The following is a 26,889-nucleotide window of genomic DNA, read 5'->3' as shown; positions in this document are numbered from 1 at the left end:
TGCGCGCGCCGAGTTCATTCAAGTTAAATAACAACAGACTCTCGCGCGCGGCCTACTTTTCCACAGTTCCGCCGCTCGCACGCGTCGCGTAGAGTGAAAGGGAGAGAAAGAGACGGTCTCTCTTCTGCTGTGCCAATGCGCAAACAATCTCCGCCGTGGGATAGGTCTCCCCAAGCTGAGGCAGCGCTCGAAACGATCATGCGATTGAATGACGAGCGCGTCATGCTTGTCTTCCTCCTCCTCTGCTCTGTGCGATCAGTGGCTCTGTGTTCCGCAATCCCCTGGGATACTGTACCGCCCTCGATGGCTCTGTTATCGCCGTCTCGCTCACACTGAATGGCTGCCTGGAGCAAGGAAAAACGGGGGGAGAGAGCGCTGCGTCTCCTCCTTTGAACCAACGCACTGCATCAGCTTCCCAGCGAGGGGGTGAGTGTCTTGTTTGCTGTTGTGTGGGGCGTCCTGTCCCGGGGTCGTCTGACGATCCACCGGCGGCGGCTGATGAGGGGGCTTGAAGCCGACGATGATCGGTCCAGCAGATACGGGACAATTAAACTTTTGGTCAAAGCATGCGACCATTGGGATCGGTCCAGGCTGAGACATCCCAAACTTTCTTACGCCCCTCCAGCCTTTATCAAAACATTTAATAAATAAATCCCCCCCCACGCCCCCCGAGAGTGTTGTGTGTTTACACAGTTTACTTCATGCGGCTCACAAAACATGCAAAAATGCTAGGGCAGTCAGGTTTTTTTTTTTTGGCACGGCAGCCCTTCCGACCGCCGGTTGCAAAGAATTGTGCCTTGTTGTGCTCCCACCCCCCGCTCCGTGCCGCACTGGTTCCGTCTGGCTCGCCCTCAGCTGCTGCGTGTCCTGGGATGACCTGTTGATGTCGGTAGAGTGGAGAATGGCAGGGGGAGCGATTTCCCCCCATCACCCAAATATTTAAATAAGCAACATTTGGGCTTGACAACCGGCGCCGCAGCACGACTACCTCGTCCGCTCAGGCAGTAAGTGTCTCGTTTATCTTTTGAGCGCGAGCTATCGCGGAAATGCTTGACATTGTGCAGCTGTGATGAGTGCGCGTGAGGTGGATGGTGCGCCGGGGCGAACCCAAAAATGCTTAACAGTAGGGTTAGCTTAGCCGTTAGCCACCTCCTATAGGCCCGCTGCGGATGGGAGAGGGCAAGAAATATTTGAGCGCTGTCAGCCTCGAGGGAAAAGAGGGGCAAATTACAACTGCTTAGTCTACTGAAAACGGCTGGACGTAGGCCCACCTGAATTCCATATGACTTCATAGAACCACCCCTCAGCCGAGTATACCCAGGTTTCGCTGCCATCCTGAGTTTCCCATAAATCTGTGATGCCCCCTCCCCTTTCTCCTCCTCGTAGACCGGATCACAAAACGGTCATCTGAGTGGGTTAAAGGACTCACTCTCTCTTCCCACAGTATCTAACCTCCTCTGCCCCCTTAAACACGTTTGCGCGCGGGCATGCACGGAGGAAAGAAGTTGATAAACCTTCGAGAATGTCTCCTGCTTTGATATGACTAATCACGAATCAGTCCTGTGGCTGCATATGTCTTGACTTGATGAGAGCAGCACAGGTATGCGTCCAAGGGCACGTGAAAAACCAGGAAATGCCTATAGAGGGACTGAATTGTGTGCCAGCTGCACCAGTGACTCCACAGTAATCATCCACATAGCTGTGCTGCTTTCAGCCACAGAACTGGGTGATCAGGAAAGCAGTCAGACAGTATAAGTTCCCCAAATATGTTGAACGCTGTCCCATCACAACACGACATAAGCCCTTTGAATGTGGGCAAAATATTCCTAAAGCTTACAATGAGAAGTCTAAAGTCTCAAGTACGTTGCGAGCGTGTTTGACCTACTTTCCTCTCCGGGCTGGTTGGTTGGAGATCTAAGCCACAGGGTAAGTTTCATTTGTTCGCTTTGCTGCACTCTATATATTTAATATCATAAAGACCTGAGATGATCCCTCTCATCTCTGCAGGCCCCACTGCCCCTCCTTAGTGCATAAATACACATGTGTACACACACACACACACACAGAGAGTCACATTCTCTCTCACTGTCAGGGCAAACTGTGCAAACACACCCTGCACTCAGCCCAGTGTTTGTGTGTCTTTATGCGCACGCATGTGTGCTCACTGCGGCTCGCCAAACTGTAAACAAGCAGTATTGTCTAATGTCTGTGTGTGACTCAGTGTGCCTTTTGTGGGTTTGTTTGAGTTTGTGTGTGCGCATCTGTGTTTTAGTATGAGGGAGAGGGAGCTTGAGTGAGACAGAGACAAAGAGAGCATTTCTCTTTACCCTGGAGCTTGGCGAGGTCCCAAATGAAAGGCTTTGGATATGATGGGGTGGCTCACTCCAGCTCTCATCAGTCAGTCACACCAAAGTTGGTGGCATGCCTCTCGCGGGGTGGGCTTAAGTCGGTTTGTTCTCACAGTATTAGAGTATCTTATGCTCATATGAGTCTGTGTGTGTGTGTGTGTGTGTGCACATGGTAAAGTCCCTTTGGCTTGGCATACACACTTTCGTATGGCGCAGGCCTGTTATTCTCCTCTGCGAGTTCCTGAAAATGCTCCTAACTGGATCCTCTGCTTAATCCAAGCGGTTTTGGGGAATGAAACACTTTGACTGATCAGTAGATCCGATGTATATCTAGCTTCAACAGAAGGCTTACAGTACACACGTGTCAATGCTGCTACTGTACGTGAAACAAAGTAAGGCATACATACAAGAAAATAGTGCATTTTTTTTCCAATTTCCTCCCATAGCCTCACATTATCTAGCAGCTGTGCACCGAGAGCCGCACATCTATCTTAGAGGGATCACTGATTCATTTTAATTTAACTGGCATAATGCAGCAGTCCATGAGAGAGGGTACAGGGCAAGGGGGTATATTTGCTTCCAACTGTTGACTGAGCTGATTTGAAACATGCAATGTGTTTTTTTTTTTGTGTGTGGGACTCACAGACACACTTTCACTCATAGAGAAAAAGAACATGACCCAGTTATCTGAGGACCTGCAACTTTATAGCTTACGGAGGACAGGATGGTTTTGTTTTTTGAAAAAAGGCTTTTACCGAGCCTTCCGCCGGCCATAACAGCCACGGCAAGGCTGAAGTCATGTTTAAGATTAGCTGGATGTAGAGTATCCGTGGAAGTTTGAACAAAACTGCCGAACCGTCTCCAAATGCCCTCGGGACGACTGTGTGAAAGAAATATTACCGGCCCGTGTGAGTTAGGAGTGCCAAGGTACAGAATTCTTATTCAGGACTGCTTTTCTCTTAAACAAAGGCATTTCATTGTAAATACAATTGGCTTAGCAGCGACACCACAGCCCTCCATTAGATTAAGTGAACGTTTGGAGTTAGTTTGCAGCAGTGAAACATTATCTGCCATTTTATCGTGTCTATTAATGTGAGAGTCTGCCATTTGCCTCCTGTTTTCCTTTAGGTCTGCTCTCTTTGAGCCTTTTGTCTTTTAACACAGCCTTGTTACATTGCACCTCCTCCTCCACACGCTGCCCGCTGAAGCTCTCCTCACTCCAAAGAAACGGCACAGGATAAAAACAGTTCCCTGTCACTGATGTGAATGCCCCCCCTGGGTCCCGCTCATAGCCGTGGATAAAGCAGCGGAACCCATGAATCAAAGCGGCGCTGCTCTGCAGTTATCATGTGACTAATGGTATAGCCAACGGAGTCACTGATGTCTGCAGACAGCCCTGTCCCAAATGAAAGTCCTGACCCAGTGATACGAACAAGTTCTTCTCAGTTGAACTTCTTCAAGTTTCGCGACAGGCATGCCCAGGATATAATTTATTCACTACATCTCTGTCTTTTCCCTCTTCCCCCCCCCCAGCAAAACCCTTTGGTGGTGTGCGTAGGCGCACCATGGCCCAGACCCTCCAGATGGCGATCCCAAACTTCGGCAACAACGTTTTAGAGTGTCTGAACGAGCAGCGACTGCAGGGCCTGTACTGTGATGTCTCCGTCGTGGTCAAGGGCCATGCCTTTAAGGTACTGCTACCACATCGAGTTACTCTTGTTTTCACAGCGGATATCGGACAGAAAATTAAAACCGAAGAGGTTTGGACTGGAGTGTAAACAGTTTTTATTTTTTTTTTTTTTCATGTTATGTGAGGGACTGATGCCTCTGTTCTTCAAAAGATTCTGATTCAGAAAACGTTGCTAAAGGGCAATTCATCCTGCATTTCAGCCCGTTCATTAAAAGAAACGAATAGTGTAAGATTAAAGTTGTGGGGGCAGTTATAACTTTTTATTTTTTTTTGTTTCTGTGGTAGGCAACACATCATTTAACACACATTCAGTGTCCACGCTGTCATCACTGAGACCGAGTCCAATTCCCACCCAAGGCCCTCCATCTCCATTTTGTAGGGATAGGGTGTCTTGCATCTTTAGGGGATCAAGATTTACTGGTCATGTAGCCCTTCAGCCAAGGATTAGGGCATTATTTGGATGACTAGATCACCACAACTTGTTGATCCACTGAAGAAAAGAGGCACTTTATCCCCACAGAGCAGAGGGGTCGGGCCTAGGGGGGAAATATTAGCACTGGGCCTTAGGGATTTTGATGTTTGGTGTTTCTGTTGATGCAATTTCCCCTGTATCCTGTGGGTAAATTTGATTTATTCAGAATTGTCTCTATTTTTGTTTTTGAAAACTTTGCAGTGCCCCTTGTTGGATGCAATTCTTCACTCTCCCTGAAAGTTTCTGTAGTTGGCAAACGCACACAATGTTTTATTCATAGTCTAAAGGAATTAGATCTATTTGTAATCTCCCTTCACTTGTTTGCGTGTTTCCTAATCCAGTGGACAATGATTCATGCGATTTGCACACTATTGTGATTTACGTGTCTTTCTTTCCTGTTGAATCGATGCTATTATTAGAATTGATTTGAACTAAAATGCTATTAAAAGCTAACAACCAAAATTCAGCTTTTCATGTTTTGCTCTAAACCTCTGCTCTGTGTCCTTGTTTCCAGCTCCCAAAGTTTTACAGTTTATTGTTAACGCACATCCCACCTGAAACACACAATTCCCCAAAACAGTTTATTTCATGCTCAAAATCACGCAGTGTAACTAAACGCAGACACACACTTCCAAAATACAATAATACACTAACACAGTTCACTAAATCTACCAAAGCATTGACACACAGTGTCATAAAAAACCCTGACAACTGACGGAATAACACAAACTGAATCACTTTGCATGTGTCAAATCTGTTTTTTTTCCTTTTTCTTTTACAATCAACAGCTTATTGTATTGATGTAATGTATGATCAATACAACGCAACCATGTCAGAGCAGCTTTGCATAATGTTTATGAAAGAAGAAGATGGTAAATGACAGGATTTGCAGTAAACACTTTACTGTATCACAAATGAAAATGACTTACAGTAGAGTAAAGAGGGGGGAAAAAAAATCAGCATCTAGCTGTCATTCATTACTGTATTATCAAATACACAAAAAGAAAAAGGAGCAGAAGAAATCGCTGTAAAAGAGGAAGAAAAAAAGCTAATCGTCACCATTGGCCCACATATTTTCATCGACATCACACCTGATGTCTTCTCTGGTCAGGCATCTTGGGAAGTATCTTTTTGCATGCCTTATCCAGCCCTGACAGTTGTCAGCTGTGATCAATGTAATCTTCAATCCATTAGTTTTGAGGTTTTCTGTTTTGACAAAGCGTGTGAAAGCAATTGAAAATTCACCAGTTAACATCTACTGTTTTGGTCTTGATTGAGCTTGTGTGTAAAAGGAGTTAAAACTCATTTTAAACGTGTAAAATGTGTGTATTTTGTGTCGAAAGAAGAAGAATTGTGTTAATTGCGTAGCCCACACAGGCTGATGTTGTGGTAACTGTTTTGAAAAAGCGTTAAAAGTGTTGAACAATGAGTCATAGCGGTTGTAAAAAAGTGTGTAACTCAACAGCAATCGATCACTTTGAGAACAATACAAGAAAAACGTAGAGAATTTGAAATCTATGTTTTAGGAATGACGTTACTTTCAAAACCTATTAAATCAAAACTTAAATAAATCATTAGCAGAGCATTGAGCCTCAATACTGAAATACTGGCTTAATTTATTATTGTCTATAGAACATAATATGATTTTGATTCTAAGCACATTTTAATTTTGGCAAAGTTCCCTCAAACATGACATTGAATGAGTTGTTTTTCAAGTTGCTGCCTGAGATATCAAGAGATTTATATTCCAGGAGTTTCATTTTCCTGGTAAAATGAAGGATAAATTGAAAGAAAAATCTCATGAATAGAGCATACAACAAGCAAAAAAAATGGTCTGGACTCAGTTTTTGGGCACAACGTAATCAGTGTATTTTCTTTCAGGAATCTAGTTAGACCTGAAATCACACGTTGAATGTTTTAAGACAGAAGGATTCTAATTACAACTCCTTACCTGTCCTCCTTTGCCTCAGGCCCATCGAGCTGTCCTGGCTGCTAGTAGCTCGTATTTCCGGGACCTTTTCAGCAGCGGCAGCAATGGCTCTGGTGGTAGCGGCAACGAGATGAGCCCGACCGTAGTGGAGCTCCCACCGGCTGTGCAGCCCCAGAGCTTCCAGCAAATTTTGACTTTCTGTTACACGGGTCGTCTAAGCATGACAGTGGGAGACCAGTTTCTGCTCATGTACACTGCTGGCTTCCTGCAGATCCAGCAGATCATGGAAAAAGGCACTGAATTCTTCCTCAAGGTACAAGCGTTTCTACTGAAACTGATCATCAAACCTGTGAGGTACACAAGTTAAACCAGAGATCACACTGTTATTTCCATTGAGATCTGTGCTTTCTGACAGACTTTTGGCTGTTTGTCAGGCAGGTTCATGTTAAAGTACTGTATATTCGTCGTTTTATTAAAGTAGCTATGCGTGCTGACGTAAGATTGATGTTTTCCTTCGTTTCTAGGTATCCTCCCCTAGTTGTGACTCCCAAGGCCTTCATGCAGAGGAGGCCCCACCTTCAGAGCCCCAGAGCCCTGTAACGCAGACCAGCAACAGTGCAGCCCGACCCGCCTCAAGCCTGACGCCGCTCCCTCTGGTATCACGGGTGAAGACGGAGCAGCCAGTCAGCCACCCGGAGGCGGCCGCTCCTTATTCCGTGGTCTGCACTCCCGTAGCCAAGCGGTTGTGGGAGGGCGGCAGTAGCCGAGATGGAGGCAGTATAGGCTCGGGGGGAGGAGGAGGGGCCAGAAAGGCAGCCCGTTATTCCCAGGAGGCAGTGCGGGGCAGTGCTATCCAGAGTCCTGGAGCTCTTGGACTGGCCATGGGAATGGGAGCCACTACAACAGGCCTGGCAAGCATGGTGGCAAGCGGCGGTGGCAGTGCAGGCACCAACGGGAGCTCAGCAACGGGGCTCGGCATGTCAGAGGGCGCCAGCCCTGGCACTCTGAGTACCTACGCTAGTGACTCACCCATCAGCTACCATGATGATGAAGAGGAAGAAGAGGGGACAGATGAAAGTGCTGAAGAGCAGTATAGGCAAATCTGCAACATGTATACCATGTACAGTATGCTCAACATGGGAGCTGCAGGTAATGGACTAAGTGATGGTTCAAGGTTACCACTCAGCCATCTGTCCCCTCTCCCTAAATGTGAGACATCTTGTGTCTTTTCAGTTTTGTTGTGATATTTCTGATTTGTGACAATATGATATTTTTGAGACATGAAATAGATGGCATGTAAACGTGACGCGAGTTTGCTGTGTTTCTGCAGCCGCCGGCGAGCGCGTCGAGGCTCTGCCAGACCACACAGAGACGCGGGGTCGGATGCGAGGCCGGGATCTAACGTGTCTACCCGCAGAGCTCATCGCTCAGATAGGCAACCGCTGTCATCCCAAACTGTACGAGGAGGGAGACCCTGCTGAGAAGCTAGAGTTAGTCTCAGGTATAGATAATGTGTGTGTGTGTGTGTGTGTGTCGGATTCTGGTACGAGGCTGTTTCCAAAATAAAGATAAAGGTTTTGTTTTACTGTATGAAATGAAAGATTCAGCGCTGAGTGTATACCATCTTACCACCAGCTCAATGTTTTATCTAGTTTATCTTATATATATAGTAAGTATATTGCAGTGGTCACCGCTGTCGCCTCACAGCAGAAAGGTTCCCTGTTCAAACCCAAGCTGGTGCTCTTGTGTGGGTAGTTTGCATGTTTTTCCTGTGCTTTGGTGGATTTTCTCTGGGTTCTTCCCAGAGTCCAGAGGTTGGGTTGAGGTTGGTGATTCCTATAAATTCTAAAGAGGTCTTGAGTGTCTCTGTTGGCCCTGTGCTGGACCTCTCTAGGGTGGATGGATGGGATGAATGGTCTAAATCTTTATCTAACTTTTCCTAGTATTGACAGGTTTTACTCTAGGTCCCTTTGGGATAAAAAGATAGATTTAAAAAAATTTGCACTATGCCGACATAACCTGATTCCGTGGGTTAAGCAAATGGCTCTGATATGTATACACGTGTTTAAAGGAAGCTGCCCTCAGGTGACTGGGCTTGGCATTGAATTGCAGGAGTGTGTTGTACACGTGGCTCAGTGTTTATGTCAAGGACATCCTGCACTGATATCTGCGTTGGCTACGGGTTACACCTTTCACTTTATAGTACTGTGACTGTAGGTGTGGAAGGTGAAATGGGGAAACATGAATGAAGAAGGAAAATAAAGAAATGAAACGCACGTATTGATCTGCGTTAAGACGATCAAAAGAAATGAAGAGCTCTATCATACCAAGCAATATGCCAAGGAATAAACACCATCCATGTCAGCTTTTGTATGTGCAAGGGAAGAGAAGATGATGAAAATTGAAAAGGAAATTCAAAGTAGCAACGGGAGCAAATCTCAAAACCGTGCCGTGCGACCAGAGCACAGCCACAGCTACAGCAATGTGAGATGAATCGCAGTTGCCAGATAAACAATTTCTCCGTTCCTGTAAGTGACAGCCGAGCTCCTCCTGATCTTATCACCGTGACACACAAAACTTGAACAAGGAGAAAATGCCATGAAGTGAGAGGATAAATAGGTCTTCACAGTTGATCAGTTGGGATAATATGTGGTTCCTTTTGTTTGTGGATTGTTGATGTTCTTGGCACATGCGTTTCCTTGCAGGTACTTCTGTGTATATATCACGAGCCCAGCTTATGAACTGTCATGTGAGCGCGGGGACCAGACACAAGGTGCTGCTGAGGAGGCTGCTGGCTGCCTTCTTTGACAGGTTTGTTCCCTCTGTCTGGGTCTATTTCTGCAAGTGTTTCATGTAATGTGAGAAGCAGCTGAGATTTAATATAGAAATTAAAGTCCCTTTCATCTAGTAGCCTGAGAGGGAGAAAACAACTATTTTTGCCTTCCTGTGTTCTGTGCGACTCACTCCCGTTTTGATGCGTCAGGAACACTCTGGCCAACAGCTGTGGAACAGGCATCCGCTCGTCCACCAACGACCCGAGCCGCAAGCCCCTGGACAACAGAGTGCTGCACGCGGTCAAATGTGAGCATGCACCTTTTGTCTGTCTATCAAAACACACACACACAACATGCAATTTGGGCATTTGCTTGCGATGTTGGCTACAGTGTGAGGCATCGACATATCACGCATCCATACTGTAAAGCGCCGTTTCTGTGGAGTTTCATCTGTGAGTGAAACACTTTTGAACGAGTGTTTGAAAGGGAAATTATTTGCACCTTATTTTAGGTTAGAGAGAGAAAAGAGGAGGTATGGAGAGACAGATTGTTGACTGTTGAGTGAGCTAGATTGGCTTCTAGCAAGAGATGGAGCAGCACGCTTAACTCCCTAACTCGTCTCATTGGAAAAGGAGCAAATAAAAACATCTTGGTTGTAGCGCCCGTCTCATTGACTTTGTTCCTTTGGTTTTTGCCCGTCAGTATAGACTTAAATGTACCGACAGCATTGCCACGAGACAGACTGCATTCTAAACCGCCGATACCTGCTTTCTACACAGAAACTGACACGTGCCGTGAAGAGAGAAGTTTACTTACTTAGAATTTTCCCTGACAAATGTGTTCTTTTTCTTAGTAGACAACCCCAGAAAGCCGGCTGAGTATAAACGAAACCCCCGAAACTTAAACCTACGAACGAAACCTCCCGTCCGTGCCACAAGATATGGCATCAGCGTGATGTAGCAATGGATTAATTCACCCACGGCCTACAATTTGAGATGTAGGCCTTCTCCATTTACAAAAAAAAAAACAAAAAAAGTGCTAGTTATCAAATATTTGATTAACGCCTTCATTCTTTTTCACAAGTTGACACAGACTCTCTGCACAGTTGGCATGAGGTGTTCTTTGCTGATATGCTGCGTTTGGTTTCACCAATCATGGTACAATTTAAAAACGTCTCTACTCCGTCTGTCCAAATTACATTTTTCCAGGAGTCTTCTGAGAACTTTAACATTTCTCATGCTGCCTGGAATTTGAGACGCAGCTCTTTGTTTTTTTTACGCAGTTTCTCTGAACATTACACAGACTGACCTTCGGGTGAATTTGCTGGAATGGCCGCTTTTCGGGAATATTGGCACCTGTTTTCCACTCGTGAAAATCTTTCTCGCTGTTGAATGATGGAGTCCAAATATTTTGGAAATAAGCCTTTATAACCCTTCCCAGACTGACAAGCAGTAAGAATAGCCTCTCTGAGATCACGGCCGATGGCGTCGTGTTAAAATGTACCCGAATGCTCTTGAAACCTTTTATAGAAGTGGTCAAGCGATTAATTAATCACATGCCTGCTACCTACCTGCTCAGTTTCCATATTAGCAGTAAGCGTGTTCTTGGCTTCTGTACTGTGGCTTAGTTTTTGTTATAAAAGTAATATTTCATGTGCTGTTGTTCATCTGAGGTTCCATTTAACTGATACTAAAACCTGGTAAGGACCAAAGATCATTATTTATCTAATATTCTGATCTGTACAACCTTGTAATTGAAAGAGGCTTCAGTGGTAGAAACAGGAAGGTCCTGAGATATTAAGAGTGCCGCCTCATGCAGATAAAGTGGAAAGCAAAACCCTTTTCTCCAGCCATAGTCATTCCCCTGCATGAGCAACTGTGTTTTGTGTTTTTCTTTTTTTGCTCCCCGTGTCAGTTTATTGCCAGAACTTCGCCACCAGCTTCAAGGAGAGCGAGATGAACGCCATCGCAGCGGACATGTGCACCAACGCTCGGCGCGTGGTCCGGAAGAGCTGGATACCCAAGCTGAAGCTGCTGATGGCCGAGAGCGACGCCTACTCTGCTTTCCTTCCAGACGGTGTCAAGACGGAGGACGACACCCTGGGGGCGGATCCAAACTTCGACCCCGCCTCGCTGGAGGCCACCGGTGGCGCCGGGATGGAGTCGGGTGGCTCTTCGGGTGAATCTCTGCCCAGTGTCGGCGGGGACGGAGGACAGTTATTTTGAACACTGAGCCCAGGGAAGGTTCGAGTTGGGTGATGCACATACCAGTATTCCCCAGTTGTGCTTGCCTCCTCACTCTTTGGCCCACGCTGATCTCTCACATTTTGACTGTCTGTACTACACTGCTAGGGGCAACAGCTGTTACCCTGATATAACCGGGACGTGAAATCTTACAAGTTTTGCTTTATGACTGTAAAGAGGAGTTAGTGGAGGAGTGGGAGAGTGTAAGAGGGACTGGCCTCTGCCTCCCCTTGTCTTTTTAAGGTGTGTAAGCGCATCCACTGTTGCATCATAAATACATTCCCTGAGGTGCAGGTGGTTGGGGGGCTACCAGAGGAGGAAGGGATGGCTGGATGGACAGGTCAGGAGTAGAGATGACAGGAATAACGAATGTACATGTCGCTGGCATTTTTCTCTATGCAAGCCTGACAACTTGTGTTCCAGCCACGGGAAAGGAGCTAAATTGGAAAAATAGACACCTTATTAAAACAAATTAACACTACTTTGTTCTTCCTCCCCGTTACATCTTCCTCTCATCGCCCTGCAAGTATTCTTCAGCCCACCTCACCTCTCCTGAGACCAGAGAATCTCACTTGAGTGTTTCACTGTGCCGTGTCTTATACAACTGTTCTCATCTTCCTCCGTTTTCTAAAGTTTTCGCAAGTTTTCTTTTTCTTTTTTTCTCTCCTTTTTTTTTTTTTTTTTTTTTTTTTTGTTTTTGTCTGTGAACTGAAAAGAGAAAGAATTTAAAGCTTTTTACCAAGATGATTGTAAAGATCGAAGGGCAACAGGTAATTAAAGGTGGTCATATTTTTAGATGACAAACTATATTTATACAAGTGCCCCATGCCTGGAACGGCGTGAGCCGAGAGATTGAGAGGGATTGTTTTAAAATCTCGACATTCAGCTTTTAATGAAAGAGCTCCTGTTAAACAAGGAGAAGTGCTATTTTTGCAGGGGGTATAACAAAGCAGTCTTATCATAGGAGCTTCTGTCATTGATTTTTTTTTTATCTTCATTTTAAAGTGAAAGCGATGGAATGAGCAGTTGAACTGCTAAAAATTTGACGCATTTCATCTTCTGCTCGCTAGCTTAAAAGGAAACGAGGAGCCCGTTTCGGCGGGCTTGACTGTGTCTGTGACGATGTTCCATCTCTTGTTAGGTTTGTGAACCTGCAACCGTTTGCCTCCTTTGATAAAACATCGGCTCACAATTTTGGAAACTACTTGTAGACATTTAAAGGTTATGTTGATCTCACAACTCAGCTGGCTTCGTCTTTGTACAGACATTACTGATTATTGGATATCAGAATGTGCCTTTTAACTTAGATCAGTAAGCTGAAGCTAAAGGATGCAGTGATGTCACAGGGAGTCGATGTTGCTTGAAGAAAACCGATTTTAAGGTACTATTGGTGTGCGTGCCACATAGTTCTTTGGTAGAGAAGGCAAGTCTGTACCGTGCAGATGTGTCTTTCAGTACGTAGTAGATTCATCTGTGTTTTGCACCTCTTCAATCGTGGAATTCAAGAAGGCTTTCTTTTGGAGTTTGAAATTATTTTGCACCTTCCATGAACAGTAGAGTGGTGGTTTCTGCACCTTAATGAGAAGAACCAGTGGTTCATGCACCTTTTTTTGAGAAATGTTGTGTAGCAATCAAACCCATTTAGGTGGAATTTGTCATTTTCTTCCCCTCATGCCTGTCTGTGTTTTCTTATTTAGAGGTGGCACAAACTCCTACTGTAAATAACCAAGAAGACTGTTGAGTTAAATCCCAAGTGTTCTTCCTCTCAGTCGCTTGATGTGTCTGATTTCAAAAAAAAAAAAAGAAAAAGAAAAAAAAATGTTAACAACTGTTCTTTTTTTTTTTTTTTTTCTTGTGAAAGTCTGTGTTTGACTGAAAAATTCTGAATGCTTGTTGACCTGTGGGACGCAGGTCTGTACAGGGGGACTCATCATTCCTGTTGCAGGTGGATGAAAACGGAAGCGGTCAGGGTTTGACTCGGAATGTGTTTTCAACCTCAAAGGGAGTGACGTCCTCCCTGCTAAAAGGCATTTATAAAAAGGTTCTACTTCTCTGAAGATGAGCGCAGGAAGGAATCGATGCTTCCTTTTCAATGCAGTGCAGTTTTGTTGCCGTTTCAAATCGACAGAGATGCGCGAACAGAACAAAAAAATGCAGTATCTTGTGAGTATTCAGTAAGGGTAATAACAAAAGAAAACCTCAGTTTTGCATTTGACTGCAGATGCCACATGGGCACCCCTCCCCCGTGTACCAGTGTCTTTGAAGACTGTTCTGTGCTTCCTGTCCTTCATGCAGCTGGTGTCATGTTTCATTTCCACAAGTTTAGTCATGTGTTTCAGAGAAAGGCAAAGCAGTGGTTTAGTTTGCTCAGCCTTAATTATGATAAGCGTCTTTAATTTGTTTATGGACTTTCATGAGGTCTTTTTTTTTTTTTTTTGCGTTGCATCGTATTTTTTTTTTTTAAGTCTAAAAGAGTTTCATGAAGAACACATATGTTTTTTGCAGTGAGAAACATTGAGATTACAGAGTGATTTCACAGTAACATTTGCAACACAGTGACCCAACCGTATGACTTGTACTCTATTCTGAGTCCTATTATCACCGGTGAGTCACCATTGACTCTAAGGAGACCATGTTAGTCACAACACAGCAGCCCAACCCATATACAGAAATCTCCACACTGCACACAATGTCAGTGTCTCCTCTTGCACATCCCAAGCTTGTACTACTAATGAAATGGTTTAGGAACGCTGTCACCGTCAGTTTAATAGGTCTGGTGGGAATAAATACAGTTTTGGTGCATGTTAAAGGGTTTAGTCTGCTCTAGAAAGCCCCTCACTCACGAGCTACTCACACAGTGCATCTTCATTAAGTGTGTAAGTGTTGTTCTGTGTTACTGTCATGCTCTTTTATTTCAGCACATTTAAAGCAAATTGTAATTATTATTTTTTTTTTTTACCTTTCAGCAGACATGTTTACACTTCACGAAACATGTAGACCTACACACTTGAATGGATAAGGTGTGGCATGGCATGAGGAATCTTTTGTCACTAATCAGTACATATATAAATATGATTATATACATGTATAGATAAACTGTATATTTTATATATATATATATATATATATATATATAAATATATATATATATATATATAAATATAGATGCACACATAGAGATCAGATTGTTTGTTGTGCACTCGCAGCATGAGGTATATATTTACCCAGAAACAGAGCTTCTTCACAAGCTGTGCCGTAACTGGTCTGCCCATGTCTTTGCCCCTGCTCTTTGCCCTCTGTAACCCTGTAGCACCAGTGGACCTCCTGTACTGCTCATTCTCCTTCTCTCTGTGTTCCAAGTGCCAATAACTTTGTGAAAGCCCTGTAACTGTGACCCGACATTATCAAAGGTAATTGCACATTAACGACTGTAAAATAAAGAAATGCAAATCGTAGAGAAAATGTCAACATGGATTGAATAACGAATATCTTAATAAAAGATTTGTAACAATTTCTGTCCAGACTCCTCTTTGGCTGCGGGATTTCTTTCCATCTGCTCATTGAGTGTTCCGTCGTTTGCTGTCCCCTTGGCATGCGATCGCATTAAAATATCTCTAGAAATATAAATGAAGTCAGTGTGATATGTAGAGCCTAAAACGTGGATTTTGATTTGCGGTTTAATGTAATCAATTGCTTTTCAGAAACCTAGAGTTAAAAGAATTTCGTTCCCGGGCCTCTTCGCGCACATTTCAGTGCTCTCACCTGGAGGCTACCAAGTATGATGAATTTTTCATGCTCAACACAGCTGTTGTGGTCTTCATTTGACTATAGTTTTGCTTTCACACTTGACGCACAGCACTTTGCATGCTTGGAATATAGATCTGCATCACAAGGTTGCAGATGACTGGCATGTTTCATATTCGAAAAGCGTAGAAGAATTTTCTTTCCGTGTTGCATTAAAAACAGAGAAATAACTTAAGGGTGGGTTGAATTGTGTTAATCTTGAACAAAATCACAGTCGTGAAAAAGAAAGCACAACCTCTTTCAATTCTAAGGATATCCTATCAGGACAGTAAAATTAAGGTCCATTTCAGATCTTAAATTTAGGTAAATGCAACCTGAACAACAATGTGTGAGTTATTACACTGTGGATTACTTATTTAACAAAAAAAAATCAGCATTCATGTATGTTTTAGATTATTTTTAGATAATTTGGAGTTCATCCTACAGTGAGAATGATTATTCACAAGTGAAAAGCAACTAGTGCAGCTGCCAATCTTCCCATAGCCTCAGCTGCATGTTAAATCGGACTGTGAAATGTTCAGAGAAAGTGCAAAAGACCAAAGGGCTACATCTCAAACACGACAGGCCCAAGTTAACATGTTAAAGGTTAAAGCTCATGACAGTACAATTAGAAAAAGACAGGAACAAGCAGGAGAAACCCCCTTCTCTCTAAAAAGAACATGGCAGCACAGCTTCGGTTTGCACAGTTGGATCTGTACAAACTCCACAGCTGCACTAAGACCAAATTGGAGATGTTGAGTCATAATAAACAGTGCCATGTTTAGCAAAACCCAAACACAGCATATCAACACTTCATACTGACTGTCAAGCGCCTGTGGTGGACGGGTGATGGAGCCCCTCCGTCCGATAGCTAATGTTTGACCCAAACTGGCTAACGCAACAGGACAATGATGCCAAACACAACAGCTGAAACTGAAAAAGCAATCAAGGTGCTGCAGTGGGCAAGTCAAGTCCAGACCTCAACCTTATTGAAATTTAGTGGGACCTTAACAGAGCTGTGCATGAAATAATGCAAAGCTCAATGGAGCAAAGCAACGTTGCTCAGAAGAGTGGCCCATAACTCACCATAACTCTTTTTAAAATGAAAGGTGTTCATCACCACCAACAAACTGACTTGCTTTGATATGAGAAAACTGTAAAGGATCAAAGTTTAACATTGGGTGGAAATGAGAATACAGTCCTGGCACGATGCATGCAGGGCAAAGTTTTACTGTGCTCGTGTCACACTGTGCTGTAAGACAGAGACAGAGACTGTTTGATGAAACTGTTTGTGTTTATGATTTGTATTCATTTATTTGCTTCAGACATTAGTCACAGCCAGTAGTGTTCAAGGGAACTACACCACGGTCTTAATGAGGCAAGGCCCCTGAGGGTTTACAGAGTATTGGACATGATAAACGGAAGGCAGCACAGTGTCTGCATATGAGTGGGTTGCTCACACAGAAGCTGAGAAGGGAGTAGGGTCTGATTTTTTAAGAGAAAAAACAGTTTTTTATTACATCCACCGCAACACACATGCTGAGTGCTTGGGGCTTTTAACAAATGCAGTTGTAGAGATTCCTGTGTTTAATCTTCACACACAAATGTGTGAACGGCAGATCTTGGTGAGAGGAGGACACAGGAGACACACAGCAAACCTCTTTCTTTCCAGTCGTTTACTCGATTTCATCGACAGTTCTCGCAGTTTCATGAGGCTCAAGCCAAACCAATCTCATTCTCACATATGGAATATGAATGTGTCACAGAGCACACAGTGTGCAGTCAGTGAAAATGCGCCTTTGTTCACAGAAACCGAGCCAAGGCCAACAAGTCTCAGAGTGAGAACATTACTCATTGCATCATTTTTCTTTATTGCAAGCGGGTCCCCACAGACAGCAGCACCACACAAGGGCAACACATAACATTTACATTACTGGTTGTACCTGTCCAGAAAGTACATCTGTTCTAAAACAAAAATGAATAAATAAATGATAAGAGATTTAAAAATAATAATAATTTTGCATTGCTTTACAAATGTACAGCCATGTGCAATGAGTACTTTTTAAAGATTGCAGTAAAAACCTAATTGGTCAGTTTACTCAAGGTGGTTCAGCTAAACAAAAGACATATTATTCTATCAGATCTGCCATTTTCTATACCTGCTTAAGGGTATAGAAAAGGGCTGTGGGAGGTGCGGACTGAAGCCTATTCCAGCTGCCGCTGGCTGAAAGGCGGAGTACACCCTGGACACCCTGAACTCTTGCTGTGAGGCGACAGTGCTGACCAATACAGTGATGCAACATATACTCTTCAGTGCCTATATAAGGTAAACTTATATCACCATCTTTCATTTCAGTGTGTGTACGTATGACCACCTCCCACCTTCATCTCAAAAGCAGACACGAACCACTGTGTATGCAAAGCAGAATCAAGGAGGCATGATTTCCTTTGTTATTGCACCACCTGCTGTTGAAAGATGATCGAGACAGCAGACTGTAGGAAAGCGAACACATTAGAGTGCACAGAAAACTTTTAACTTATTATGATAACGCCTGACTGACAGTGATAGACAAACAACGAACATCGACATGGCATCAATATGGCATGTTTCCAGTTCTACTCTACACAGTGCAACACAGCTATGGATCTTTCCATCTGCAGGGTGGGACGATAAATGCATCAAAATTGAACCCAGATCAACAAAAAAAGAAGATGAAATCTACAATACCAACATTTTGCTTTTTTGTCAAATAGATGAGCTGCAGAAACAAAAAACAAAGCAAGCTAAGAAGAAAAAAACACTGACTCGCTTGACTACATGTGATTTTAAAAGGGTCACTAATGGTGTCATAATTCAAGAAGCTTTTATCTTGTTTTGGTCATACTTGTCAAACGTTAATGAATGATTGAGCATATATTTGGCAACCGAGGAGCACACAGATTTTTTTCTACAATGAAAATAAATATTTCCCTTCACCATGCACAAACCCCAATTCCAATTAAGACAAATTGTGTAAGACAGAAATAAAAACAGAATACAATTATTTGCACAGTGTTTTCAACCTATATTCAGTTGAATACACTACAAGGACACAATATTTAAAGTTCAGACTGATAAATGTCATTGTTTTTTTGCAAAGAAAAAAAAAATCAATTTGAATTAGATGCCTGCGACATGTTTCAAAAAAAAAAAAAAGCTGGGACGAGGGCATGTTTACCACTGTGTTACATTGCCTTTCCTTTTAACAACACTCAGTAAGCGTTTAGGAACTGAGGACACTAATTGTTACAGCTTTGTAGGTGTAATTCTTTCCCGTTCTTACTTGATATACGACTTCAGTCGCTCTGTTGTCATATTTTACGCTTCATAATGCAGTGCAGTTTCAGTGGGAGACAGGTCTGGACTGCAGGCAGGCCAGTCTAGTATCCGCACTCTTTTACCATGAAGCCGTTCTGTTGTAACACTTACAGAATGTGGCTTGGCATTGTCTCGCTAAAATAAGCAGGGACATCCCTGAAAATGACGCTGCTTGGATGGCAGCATATGTTGCTCCTGCATGTACCTTTCAGCATTAATGGCACTTATCCCAACACCATACGATCACAGATGCTGGCTTTTGAACGTTGCGCTGATAGCAATCTGGATGGTCCTTTTCCTCCTTAGCACAGAGGACACCACGTTCGTGATTTCCAAAAACAGATTGAAATTTAGACTTGTCACTTTTGGTCATTTTTCCAGTGAGTTTGGGAGACCCAAACAGAGCCAATGTCTATTTTGTCAGTCCCTCAAAACATCCCAGTAAGATGGGAAGAAAAACGTTTGGTACGATGACCCTGTTAACTCCTTTCAATTGTAAACTCGAAGCAAAATAATGTGAAACCAAAACTGACCACAACATGAGAAGATCAATAAATTGTGCTTTTCACACTGGGAGATGAAAAAAAAGAACTTTATCACAATTTAGAGAACTAGTTAAATAAAGAGCACATGGCTCCAGCCAGTAAAAGCTTTGTAAAAAATTAATAAATAAATACAAAATTCAAATCCATGAGGTGGACTAAGTGTAATAATGCAAGATTCCAAGCTTGAGATTTCTGCAAATAATAAAAGTCTGTATGTGAGGAGGTGACCGGCAGAAATGCATCAGACCAAAAAGTGCAAACATGGTGGCGGGAAAATGCCAGTCTGGGGGTGTTTGGTATTCTGGAGGTGGCCATGGAGCCAAATCAACTGATTCCTGGCCAAGAAGGGGTACTCTCAGTGTCACTGTGAGTCTTCAGAGACAGACTACATCCTTTTTGGTGTCCTGTAAAACCGAGAAAGCCTCCTTGCATCCCTGACTGTCAATCACTTGAAGCTCTTTGAAATATAATCCAGATCATGTGGTCAAAATTCCTTATCAGGTTTTGCTTGAACACAAAGTCAGTGTAGCTTAAGCCCTGCTGTCAGTTACATAAGAGAGCAGCAACATGGACAAGATTCTACGCATACAACATGGGCAAAAATGCTCTCTTTATTTAATTTAACTTGAATCAACAGTGTAAGCATTTTCAACAGAAGGCTCAAACTTTTGGATCAAGCTGTATATTTAAAACTTAATCAATTTTAACACTGCTAGTGGAGTGTTAATAACCAGTTAATATGACTTATTTTTTATACCATGTTAGCAGTCCTACAGGGGTTTTTTCTTTTTCTTTTTAAAGATATAAGGGGCAATATATTGCACACATCCCCCCCCCCCCCAAAAAAAAAAGATCAAAGGAATATCAAAGGTCAACATGGCAATGTGTCGTCTCAGTTTAGTGAGAAAGGATTAAGAGTGAAGAGCAGTGATAATTAATGTGTACCAGTTGACCTCTACGATGGCTCATGCTGTAGCTTTTGAACGGGCTCCAAACCAGCTGTACCCTTCTGGTTCAATTCCATACAATGACCACAAGAGGGCAGCATGTTCCCACACTATCATTTTGCAGAACTCAAAAGTGAAGCATCCTTTCGGGATCCACTGCAGAGATTTAAAACTGAGAATAAAGTGCAATAAGACTTTAACAGAAGTACGGCCGGAGCCTTGCAAAATTGAAAGTGTGTCTTTAAAAAACGATCAACAAAAGTAATGACATAATTATTCAGATTTAACTTTAACAGTGCTGGTGTCTTTCTCGTTCTTTTCATATCATACCAACCGATTTTGATACATTCCTTCTATGTAGATAAGCATATTTTCTGACACTGGCAGCATGTTGTGAAGATGAAAACAGTGACCTGCTTTTCAGAGAATACGTGGCCCGCTGATAGCAATCTGGATGGTCCTTTTCCTCTTTGGCACAGAGGACATCACGTCCGTGATTTCCAAAAACAGTTTGTAATGTGGACTTGTCAGACCACAGCACACTTTTCCACTTCAGTCCGTCTTAAATGAGCTCAGGCCCAGAGTAACCGGCAGCGTTTCTGGGTGTTATTGATATATGGCTTTCCCTTTTCATGGTAGAATTTTTACTTGCACTGGTACATGTAGCAAACGAACTGTGTAAACTGACAATGTTTTTCTGAAGTGTTGAGCCCACGTGGTAATATCCTTTACAGAATGTCAGTGTTGGTTTTCGACCTTGCCGCCCTGTAGCTTTTGATAATATTATGAACTGTAGATGATGATAATGAAATATATTGAGAAACGCTGCCCTTAAAGGGTTGGACTATTGTGGTGACCCTCATCCCATCCTTGCTTGTGAACAACTGAGACTTTCGTTGATGCTCCTTTTATACCCATCCATGACAAATTACCGTTTCCAATTAACCTGTTCACTTGTGGAACCTCAATTGTCCAAGTCTGTTGTGGCCCCTGTCCCAGTTTTTTTTTTTTTTTTGAACGTGTTGCAGGCATGAAATAAAAAAAAATAGTGAATATTTGCAAAAATAAAAAAATATTCAGTTTGAACATATCGTGTCCTTGTACTGCTTTCATTTGAGTAAAGGTTAAAAAGGGTTCGCAAATAATTGTATTCTGTTTTTATCTATGTTTTGCACAATGTTACCCTTCTGGTTCAATTCCATACAATGACCACAAGAGGGCAGCATGTTCCCACACTATCATTTTGCAGCACTCAAAAGTGAAGCAAAAACCAGCTTCCTTTCGGGATCCACTGCAGAGATTTCAAACTGAGAATAAAGTGCAATAAGACTTTAGCAGAAGTACGGTCGGAGCCTTGCAAAATCGAAAGAGTGTCTTTAAAAAACTATCAACAAAAGTAATGACATAATTATTCAGATTTAACTTTAACAGTGCTGGTGTCTTTCTCGTTCTTTTCATATCATACCAACCGATTTTGATACATTCCTTCTATGTAGATAAGCATATTTTCTGACACTGGCAGTATGTTGTGAAGATGAAAACAGTGACCTGCTTTTCAGAGAATACGTGGCCCGCTGATAGCAATCTGGATGGTCCTTTTCGTCTTTAGCACAGAGGACATCACGTCCGTGATTTCCAAAAACAGTTTGAAATTTGGACTTGTCAGACCACAGCACACTTTTCCACTTTGCGTCAGTCCGTCTTGAATGAGTTCAGGCCCAGAGTAACCGGCAGCGTTTCTGGGTGTTATTGATATATGGCTTTGCCTTTTCATGGTAGAGTTTGCACTTGCACTGGTAGGTGTAGCAAACGAACTGTGTAAACTGACAATGTTTTTCTGAAGTGTTGAGCCCACGTGGTAATATCCTTTACAGAATGTCAGTGTTGGTTTTCGACCTTGCCGCTCTGTATCTTTTGATGATATTATGAACTGTAGATGATGATAATGAAATATATTGAGAAACGCTGCCCTTAAAGGGTTGGACTATTGTGGTGACCCTCATCCCATCCTTGCTTGTGAACAACTGAGACTTTCGTTGATGCTCCTTTTATACCCATCCATGACAAATTACCGTTTCCAATTAACCTGTTCACTTGTGGAACCTCAATTGTCCAAGTCTGTTGTGGCCCCTGTCCCAGTTTTTTTTTTTTTTTGAACGTGTTGCAGGCATGAAATAAAAAAAAATAGTGAATATTTGCAAAAATAAAAAAATATTCAGTTTGAACATATCGTGTCCTTGTACTGCTTTCATTTGAGTAAAGGTTAAAAAGGGTTCGCAAATAATTGTATTCTGTTTTTATCTATGTTTTGCACAAAGTTACCCTTCTGGTTCAATTCCATACAATGACCACAAGAGGGCAGCATGTTCCCACACTATCATTTTGCAGCACTCAAAAGTGAAGCAAAAACCAGCTTCCTTTCGGGATCCACTGCAGAGATTTCAAACTGAGAATAAAGTGCAATAAGACTTTAGCAGAAGTACGGTCGGAGCCTTGCAAAATCGAAAGAGTGTCTTTAAAAAACTATCAACAAAAGTAATGACATAATTATTCAGATTTAACTTTAACAGTGCTGGTGTCTTTCTCTTTCTTTTCATATCATACCAACCGATTTTGATACATTCCTTCTATGTAGATAAGCATATTTTCTGACACTGGCAGTATGTTGTGAAGATGAAAACAGTGACCTGCTTTTCAGAGAATACGTGGCCCGCTGATAGCAATCTGGATGGTCCTTTTCGTCTTTAGCACAGAGGACATCACGTCCGTGATTTCCAAAAACAGTTTGAAATTTGGACTTGTCAGACCACAGCACACTTTTCCACTTTGCGTCAGTCCGTCTTAAATGAGCTCAGGCCCAGAGTAACCGGCAGCGTTTCTGGGTGTTATTGAAATATGGCTTTGCCTTTTCATGGTAGAGTTTTCACTTGCACTGGTAGATGTAGCAAACGAACTGTGTAAACTGACAATGTTTTTCTGAAGTGTTGAGCCCACGTGGTAATATCCTTTACAGAATGTCAGTGTTGGTTTTCGACCTTGCCGCTCTGTATCTTTTGATGATATTATGAACTGTAGATGATGATAATGAAATATATTGAGAAACGCTGCCCTTAAAGGGTTGGACTATTGTGGTGACCCTCATCCCATCCTTGCTTGTGACCGACTGAGACTTTCGTTGATGTTCCTTTTATACCCATCCATGACAAATTACCGTTTCCAATTAACCTGTTCACTTGTGGAACCTCAATTGTCCAAGTCTGTTGTGGCCCCTGTCCCAGTTTTTTTTTTTTTTTTTGAACGTGTTGCAGGCATGAAATGAAAAAAAAAATAGTGAATATTTGCAAAAATAAAAAAAATATTCAGTTTGAACATATCGTGTCCTTGTACTGCTTTCATTCATTCGCAAATAATTGTATTCTGTTTTTATCTATGTTTTGCACAAAGTTACCCTTCTGGTTCAATTCCATACAATGACCACAAGAGGGCAGCATGTTCCCACACTATCATTTTGCAGCACTCAAAAGTGAAGCAAAAACCAGCTTCCTTTCGGGATCCACTGCAGAGATTTCAAACTGAGAATAAAGTGCAATAAGACTTTAGCAGAAGTACGGTCGGAACCTTGCAAAATCGAAAGAGTGTCTTTAAAAAACTATCAACAAAAGTAATGGCATAATTATTCAGATTTAACTTTAACAGTGCTGGTGTCTTTCTCTTTCTTTTCATATCGTACCAACCGATTTTGATACATTCTTTCTATGTAGATAAGCATATTTTCTGGCAGCACTGGCAGCATGTTGTGAAGATGAAAACAGTGACCTGCTTTTCTCTGCCACCAAAGCTCTGTTAAACTGCAGTCACAGGAGGGACAATCGCCTGCATACCACAAATTCCTTTCTGAGGCCGACAAAAAGAGGGTGAAAAGAAATTTCTTCCTCGCTGTCTTTAAGAATTTAAATCTGCACGGATAGCAGATCATTAAGCTGAGTGAAATACAATCTAATCTAATCAGATGTCCTCATAATTACTATAATCAAGACAACCCTTTCCCTCCGTCATTAAAGTCTGAAGAACTGACCATTTTCTGATAGCCATACAAAGCGAGGGAATAGCTTTCGATGCCCAAATATGGTCTCTAGGAAGTAGCGAGCCCTGACGCAATTCTCACTACTGTTACTTTAAATGGCCTCAGGAAACCAGGGCTCCCACGCACGTCATGGGTTTTCCTCAGCAAGGCCCCACAGGAGCAGGATGTGCTTAATATGGGCATCTGTCTGTTAACCTCAGTCCCTCCCCTCCCCCACCAGCCTTTCTTGTTTCCTGCTGAAGGAAGCAGCGCGCTGGGGGATGGGTGAGAGTGAGGAGAGCTCAGGCTGGATTATAGACAGTCTATTGACCATTCCAGATAGCTGGGGGAGTGGAATAGTTTCCCTTCCTGATGGGAGAAAGGATAAGAATAGACCAAAATACCTTCCACACAACAGGCCGCTTCACCTCCTGTTTTATAAATACACATGTGACGCGTTAGATGTGTTTTCACTGTTAAGATTAACTGAAAGTCAGATGCTTAGAATTTAAACTTGACTAAACGTCAGACTGAGCAGAGGGACTCTTTAAATCTTTGGTGATAACAGCACAGCAATCTCGTTTTGAATAACATCAAATCAAATGACCTGGTACTTGCTTGGCTGCATAAAGAATGTTATAGTGACGATGCCGGAAGACAGGTTATGAACTTCTGTTAAATAGCCTGTTATGTAAGCCACATTTTACATAAAATATGTATTACAACAGTGCTAAAGAGTAAAACAATATATTAATTCTATATTGCAGTTGCACGGAGCGATTGGACTTTTACTTTTACCTCACCAAGTTGCAAAAAGGTTTAATTGTCTTTCTTTTTTAAGCAGTTTTAGCTGCTTAATTGTCTTGAATAACTTCGGTATTTGTGCCACGTGACCTTGCGACCAAAATATGACTCTGACAAGCTTTTAAAGGGAGTCACAATGCTGAAACCTGAGCTCTGGCAGCAGCTAAATATGCCATCATAAAACCAGAGTCGGTATTAACTGGTTATGTTAGCTACGGGCTGTACAATGCACGGAGAAGTGTGTGCGTCTGTCAGAAAGGGTGGGGAGTCCCAAGTTCCAAGATGTAGGGTGAAAGGGAAAAAAGATCAATCATAAACGGTCTTCTATTATTCTAAACTATGCTCAAAAATGAGGAATCTTATGATACAGATTTCTACTGCTGTATGTCTTGCTTGTTTTAATGTTTTCCATCTGCTTCGCTGGTGTCTGCTCTATGAATTCTTCTTTCTCAGCACATATTTTACCTTCTGTATTTTAAGATTTGAGCTTGCATCGACAGCAAACTTCCACAGTCCCACAGTTATCTGGCCAGCTGCTTCACGGTTGTTTGAAGTACAAATCCGTGTGTGAGGCTGGTGTGGGCGGGGCTCGTATGACGCTGCGTGAGTGACGTCAACGAGGTTATAAAGAGTAGTCCGGCACGCAGCCTGCATTGTGTCTGCGCGTGAAGTCATTGGGGACAGAAGGACTACTTCACGCGTTAACCTGTTATTGTTTTTCCTGGACCGGTTTCAAAACAAGCTGCGTCATGGAGGTCAGCGCTGAGGCCAAGAGGATCATGGTCGTGGCATTGGGGAAACTGTACAGCTCTCGCACGCAGCGGGGAGGTCTTCGTCTCCATCGGAGTCTCCTCTTGACTCTGGTGATGAAATCCGCCCGGGACATCTACCATGCGGCTCAGACGACGGCAGAGAGTGTTTTGGCAGCGGGTGAACACCAACAATACGCGGGTGAGATGACCACAGAGCCAAGGGGCGTTCAAGGGCTCCAGAGTCCCGCTTCCCTCCCCCCAGAACAGCCTCAGACTTCACCTCACCTGCCCGACGGAGCAGACACTCGCAGCAGCGCGGAAAACAAGGAGAATATGTGCCCCGGTGTGCCGACGCAGCACACACGGAAAAGACGGGGTAAAGCGGCGGCCGAGCCGGATTTCCTGCCTTGCAAGAAGGCAAAACTTGAACATGGTAATACCCCCCAGCAGCTCCTTGTTAATTCCGTTTTGGTGGACTTTGTGACGTGTAGTAGTAAACTAGGACCACCCCCAACTCCCATCCCCCTACAGACTGCCATAGCAGCGTGTTGAAAAACCCTGTGTGGATTTAATTTTTTGACACGTCCCGATGGGAGCCTTTGAACGCCCCACGAGGGCCGCCTGAGTTTGGCTGGGAAAGTGCGGCCCAAACGCCCCAGGCAAGACTCTCACCTGCCTTGGCTTGTTAACAGCTACCACGGAAGAAGTGCTGTTGGTGAGTCCCAGTGACCCCAGGCCTCGTTATGACTTCAGCTGGCCAAAGGCGGGACTACATGAGATCACGGGATCGAGCCTTCGCTGCCATTCATGAACATTTCCACAAGTGAATGAACTCGTGTTGCTCCACGCAGCTGATGTTACTGTACATGAGCATGTTGATGATGACTACACGCTGACACTGAAGATGGGATGTGTGTTCAAGTGTAAAACATTCAATGACTGCAACTACCTCAGTATTTATTAAACATTTTTATACCTGATGCGAACCTCTAGTGGTGTGTTGTTTTTCCACAGACACTCATAAATCCCTCATACATCAGTGATGGCATACATGTGTGTGCGCGCCTTTGGTCTGGGTGTGAAAGAGGAGTGTGGGTGTGTTTGGACAGGAAACTTGGGTGTCAAGAAGTTAGCTTCCACCCCTACCCCCCCACACACCGATTTGCAGAACAAAAGAGGG

General features: G+C 43.1%; 2 protein-coding genes across 4 annotated transcripts; both read left to right on the top strand.

Moving 5' to 3' along the window:
* Window positions 1–238: 238 nt before the first annotated feature.
* Window positions 239–14,971, top strand: nacc1a (nucleus accumbens associated 1, BEN and BTB (POZ) domain containing a). 3 transcript variants are annotated; one of them, XM_072369669.1, is made up of 8 exons: window positions 239–426; window positions 3,882–4,039; window positions 6,481–6,753; window positions 6,965–7,589; window positions 7,771–7,941; window positions 9,146–9,251; window positions 9,424–9,521; window positions 11,129–14,971. In XM_072369669.1, the coding sequence occupies exons 2-8, from the start codon at window positions 3,914–3,916 to the stop codon at window positions 11,437–11,439; spliced, it is 1,710 nt and encodes a 569-aa protein (XP_072225770.1). In that variant the 5' UTR covers window positions 239–426; window positions 3,882–3,913; the 3' UTR covers window positions 11,440–14,971. The 3 variants fall into 3 exon arrangements, with proteins under 3 accessions (XP_072225770.1, XP_072225769.1, XP_072225768.1); XM_072369668.1 differs by having other exon boundaries at window positions 6,965–7,649; XM_072369667.1 differs by lacking the exon at window positions 239–426 and adding an exon at window positions 753–1,004 and having other exon boundaries at window positions 6,965–7,649.
* A 10,649-nt stretch (window positions 14,972–25,620) lies between these two features.
* On the top strand, window positions 25,621–26,689 carry ier2a (immediate early response 2a). Its single transcript, XM_072369245.1, has one exon. It carries the CDS (start codon window positions 25,707–25,709, stop codon window positions 26,259–26,261), a length of 555 nt encoding a protein of 184 aa, XP_072225346.1. The 5' UTR covers window positions 25,621–25,706; the 3' UTR covers window positions 26,262–26,689.
* Window positions 26,690–26,889: the final 200 nt, after the last annotated feature.

This window comes from Leuresthes tenuis, unplaced genomic scaffold, assembly GCF_036924035.1.
Source record: "Leuresthes tenuis unplaced genomic scaffold, fLeuTen1.0.hap1 SCAF_17, whole genome shotgun sequence".
NCBI classification, from domain to species: domain Eukaryota; kingdom Metazoa; phylum Chordata; class Actinopteri; order Atheriniformes; family Atherinopsidae; genus Leuresthes; species Leuresthes tenuis.
This window is presented reverse-complemented; position numbering and strand designations above follow the sequence as displayed.

Bases quoted from the DNA above. Each gene is read 5' to 3' on its own strand.
- nacc1a (XM_072369668.1), top strand. From the start codon at position 3,914: ATGGCCCAGACCCTCCAGATGGCGATCCCAAACTTCGGCAACAACGTT. The intron at 4,040-6,480 runs GTACTGCTACCA...CCTTTGCCTCAG, and splicing joins TCAAGGGCCATGCCTTTAAG to GCCCATCGAGCTGTCCTGGC. The intron at 9,252-9,423 runs GTTTGTTCCCTC...TTGATGCGTCAG, and splicing joins CTGGCTGCCTTCTTTGACAG to GAACACTCTGGCCAACAGCT.
- ier2a (XM_072369245.1), top strand. From the start codon at position 25,707: ATGGAGGTCAGCGCTGAGGCCAAGAGGATCATGGTCGTGGCATTGGGG.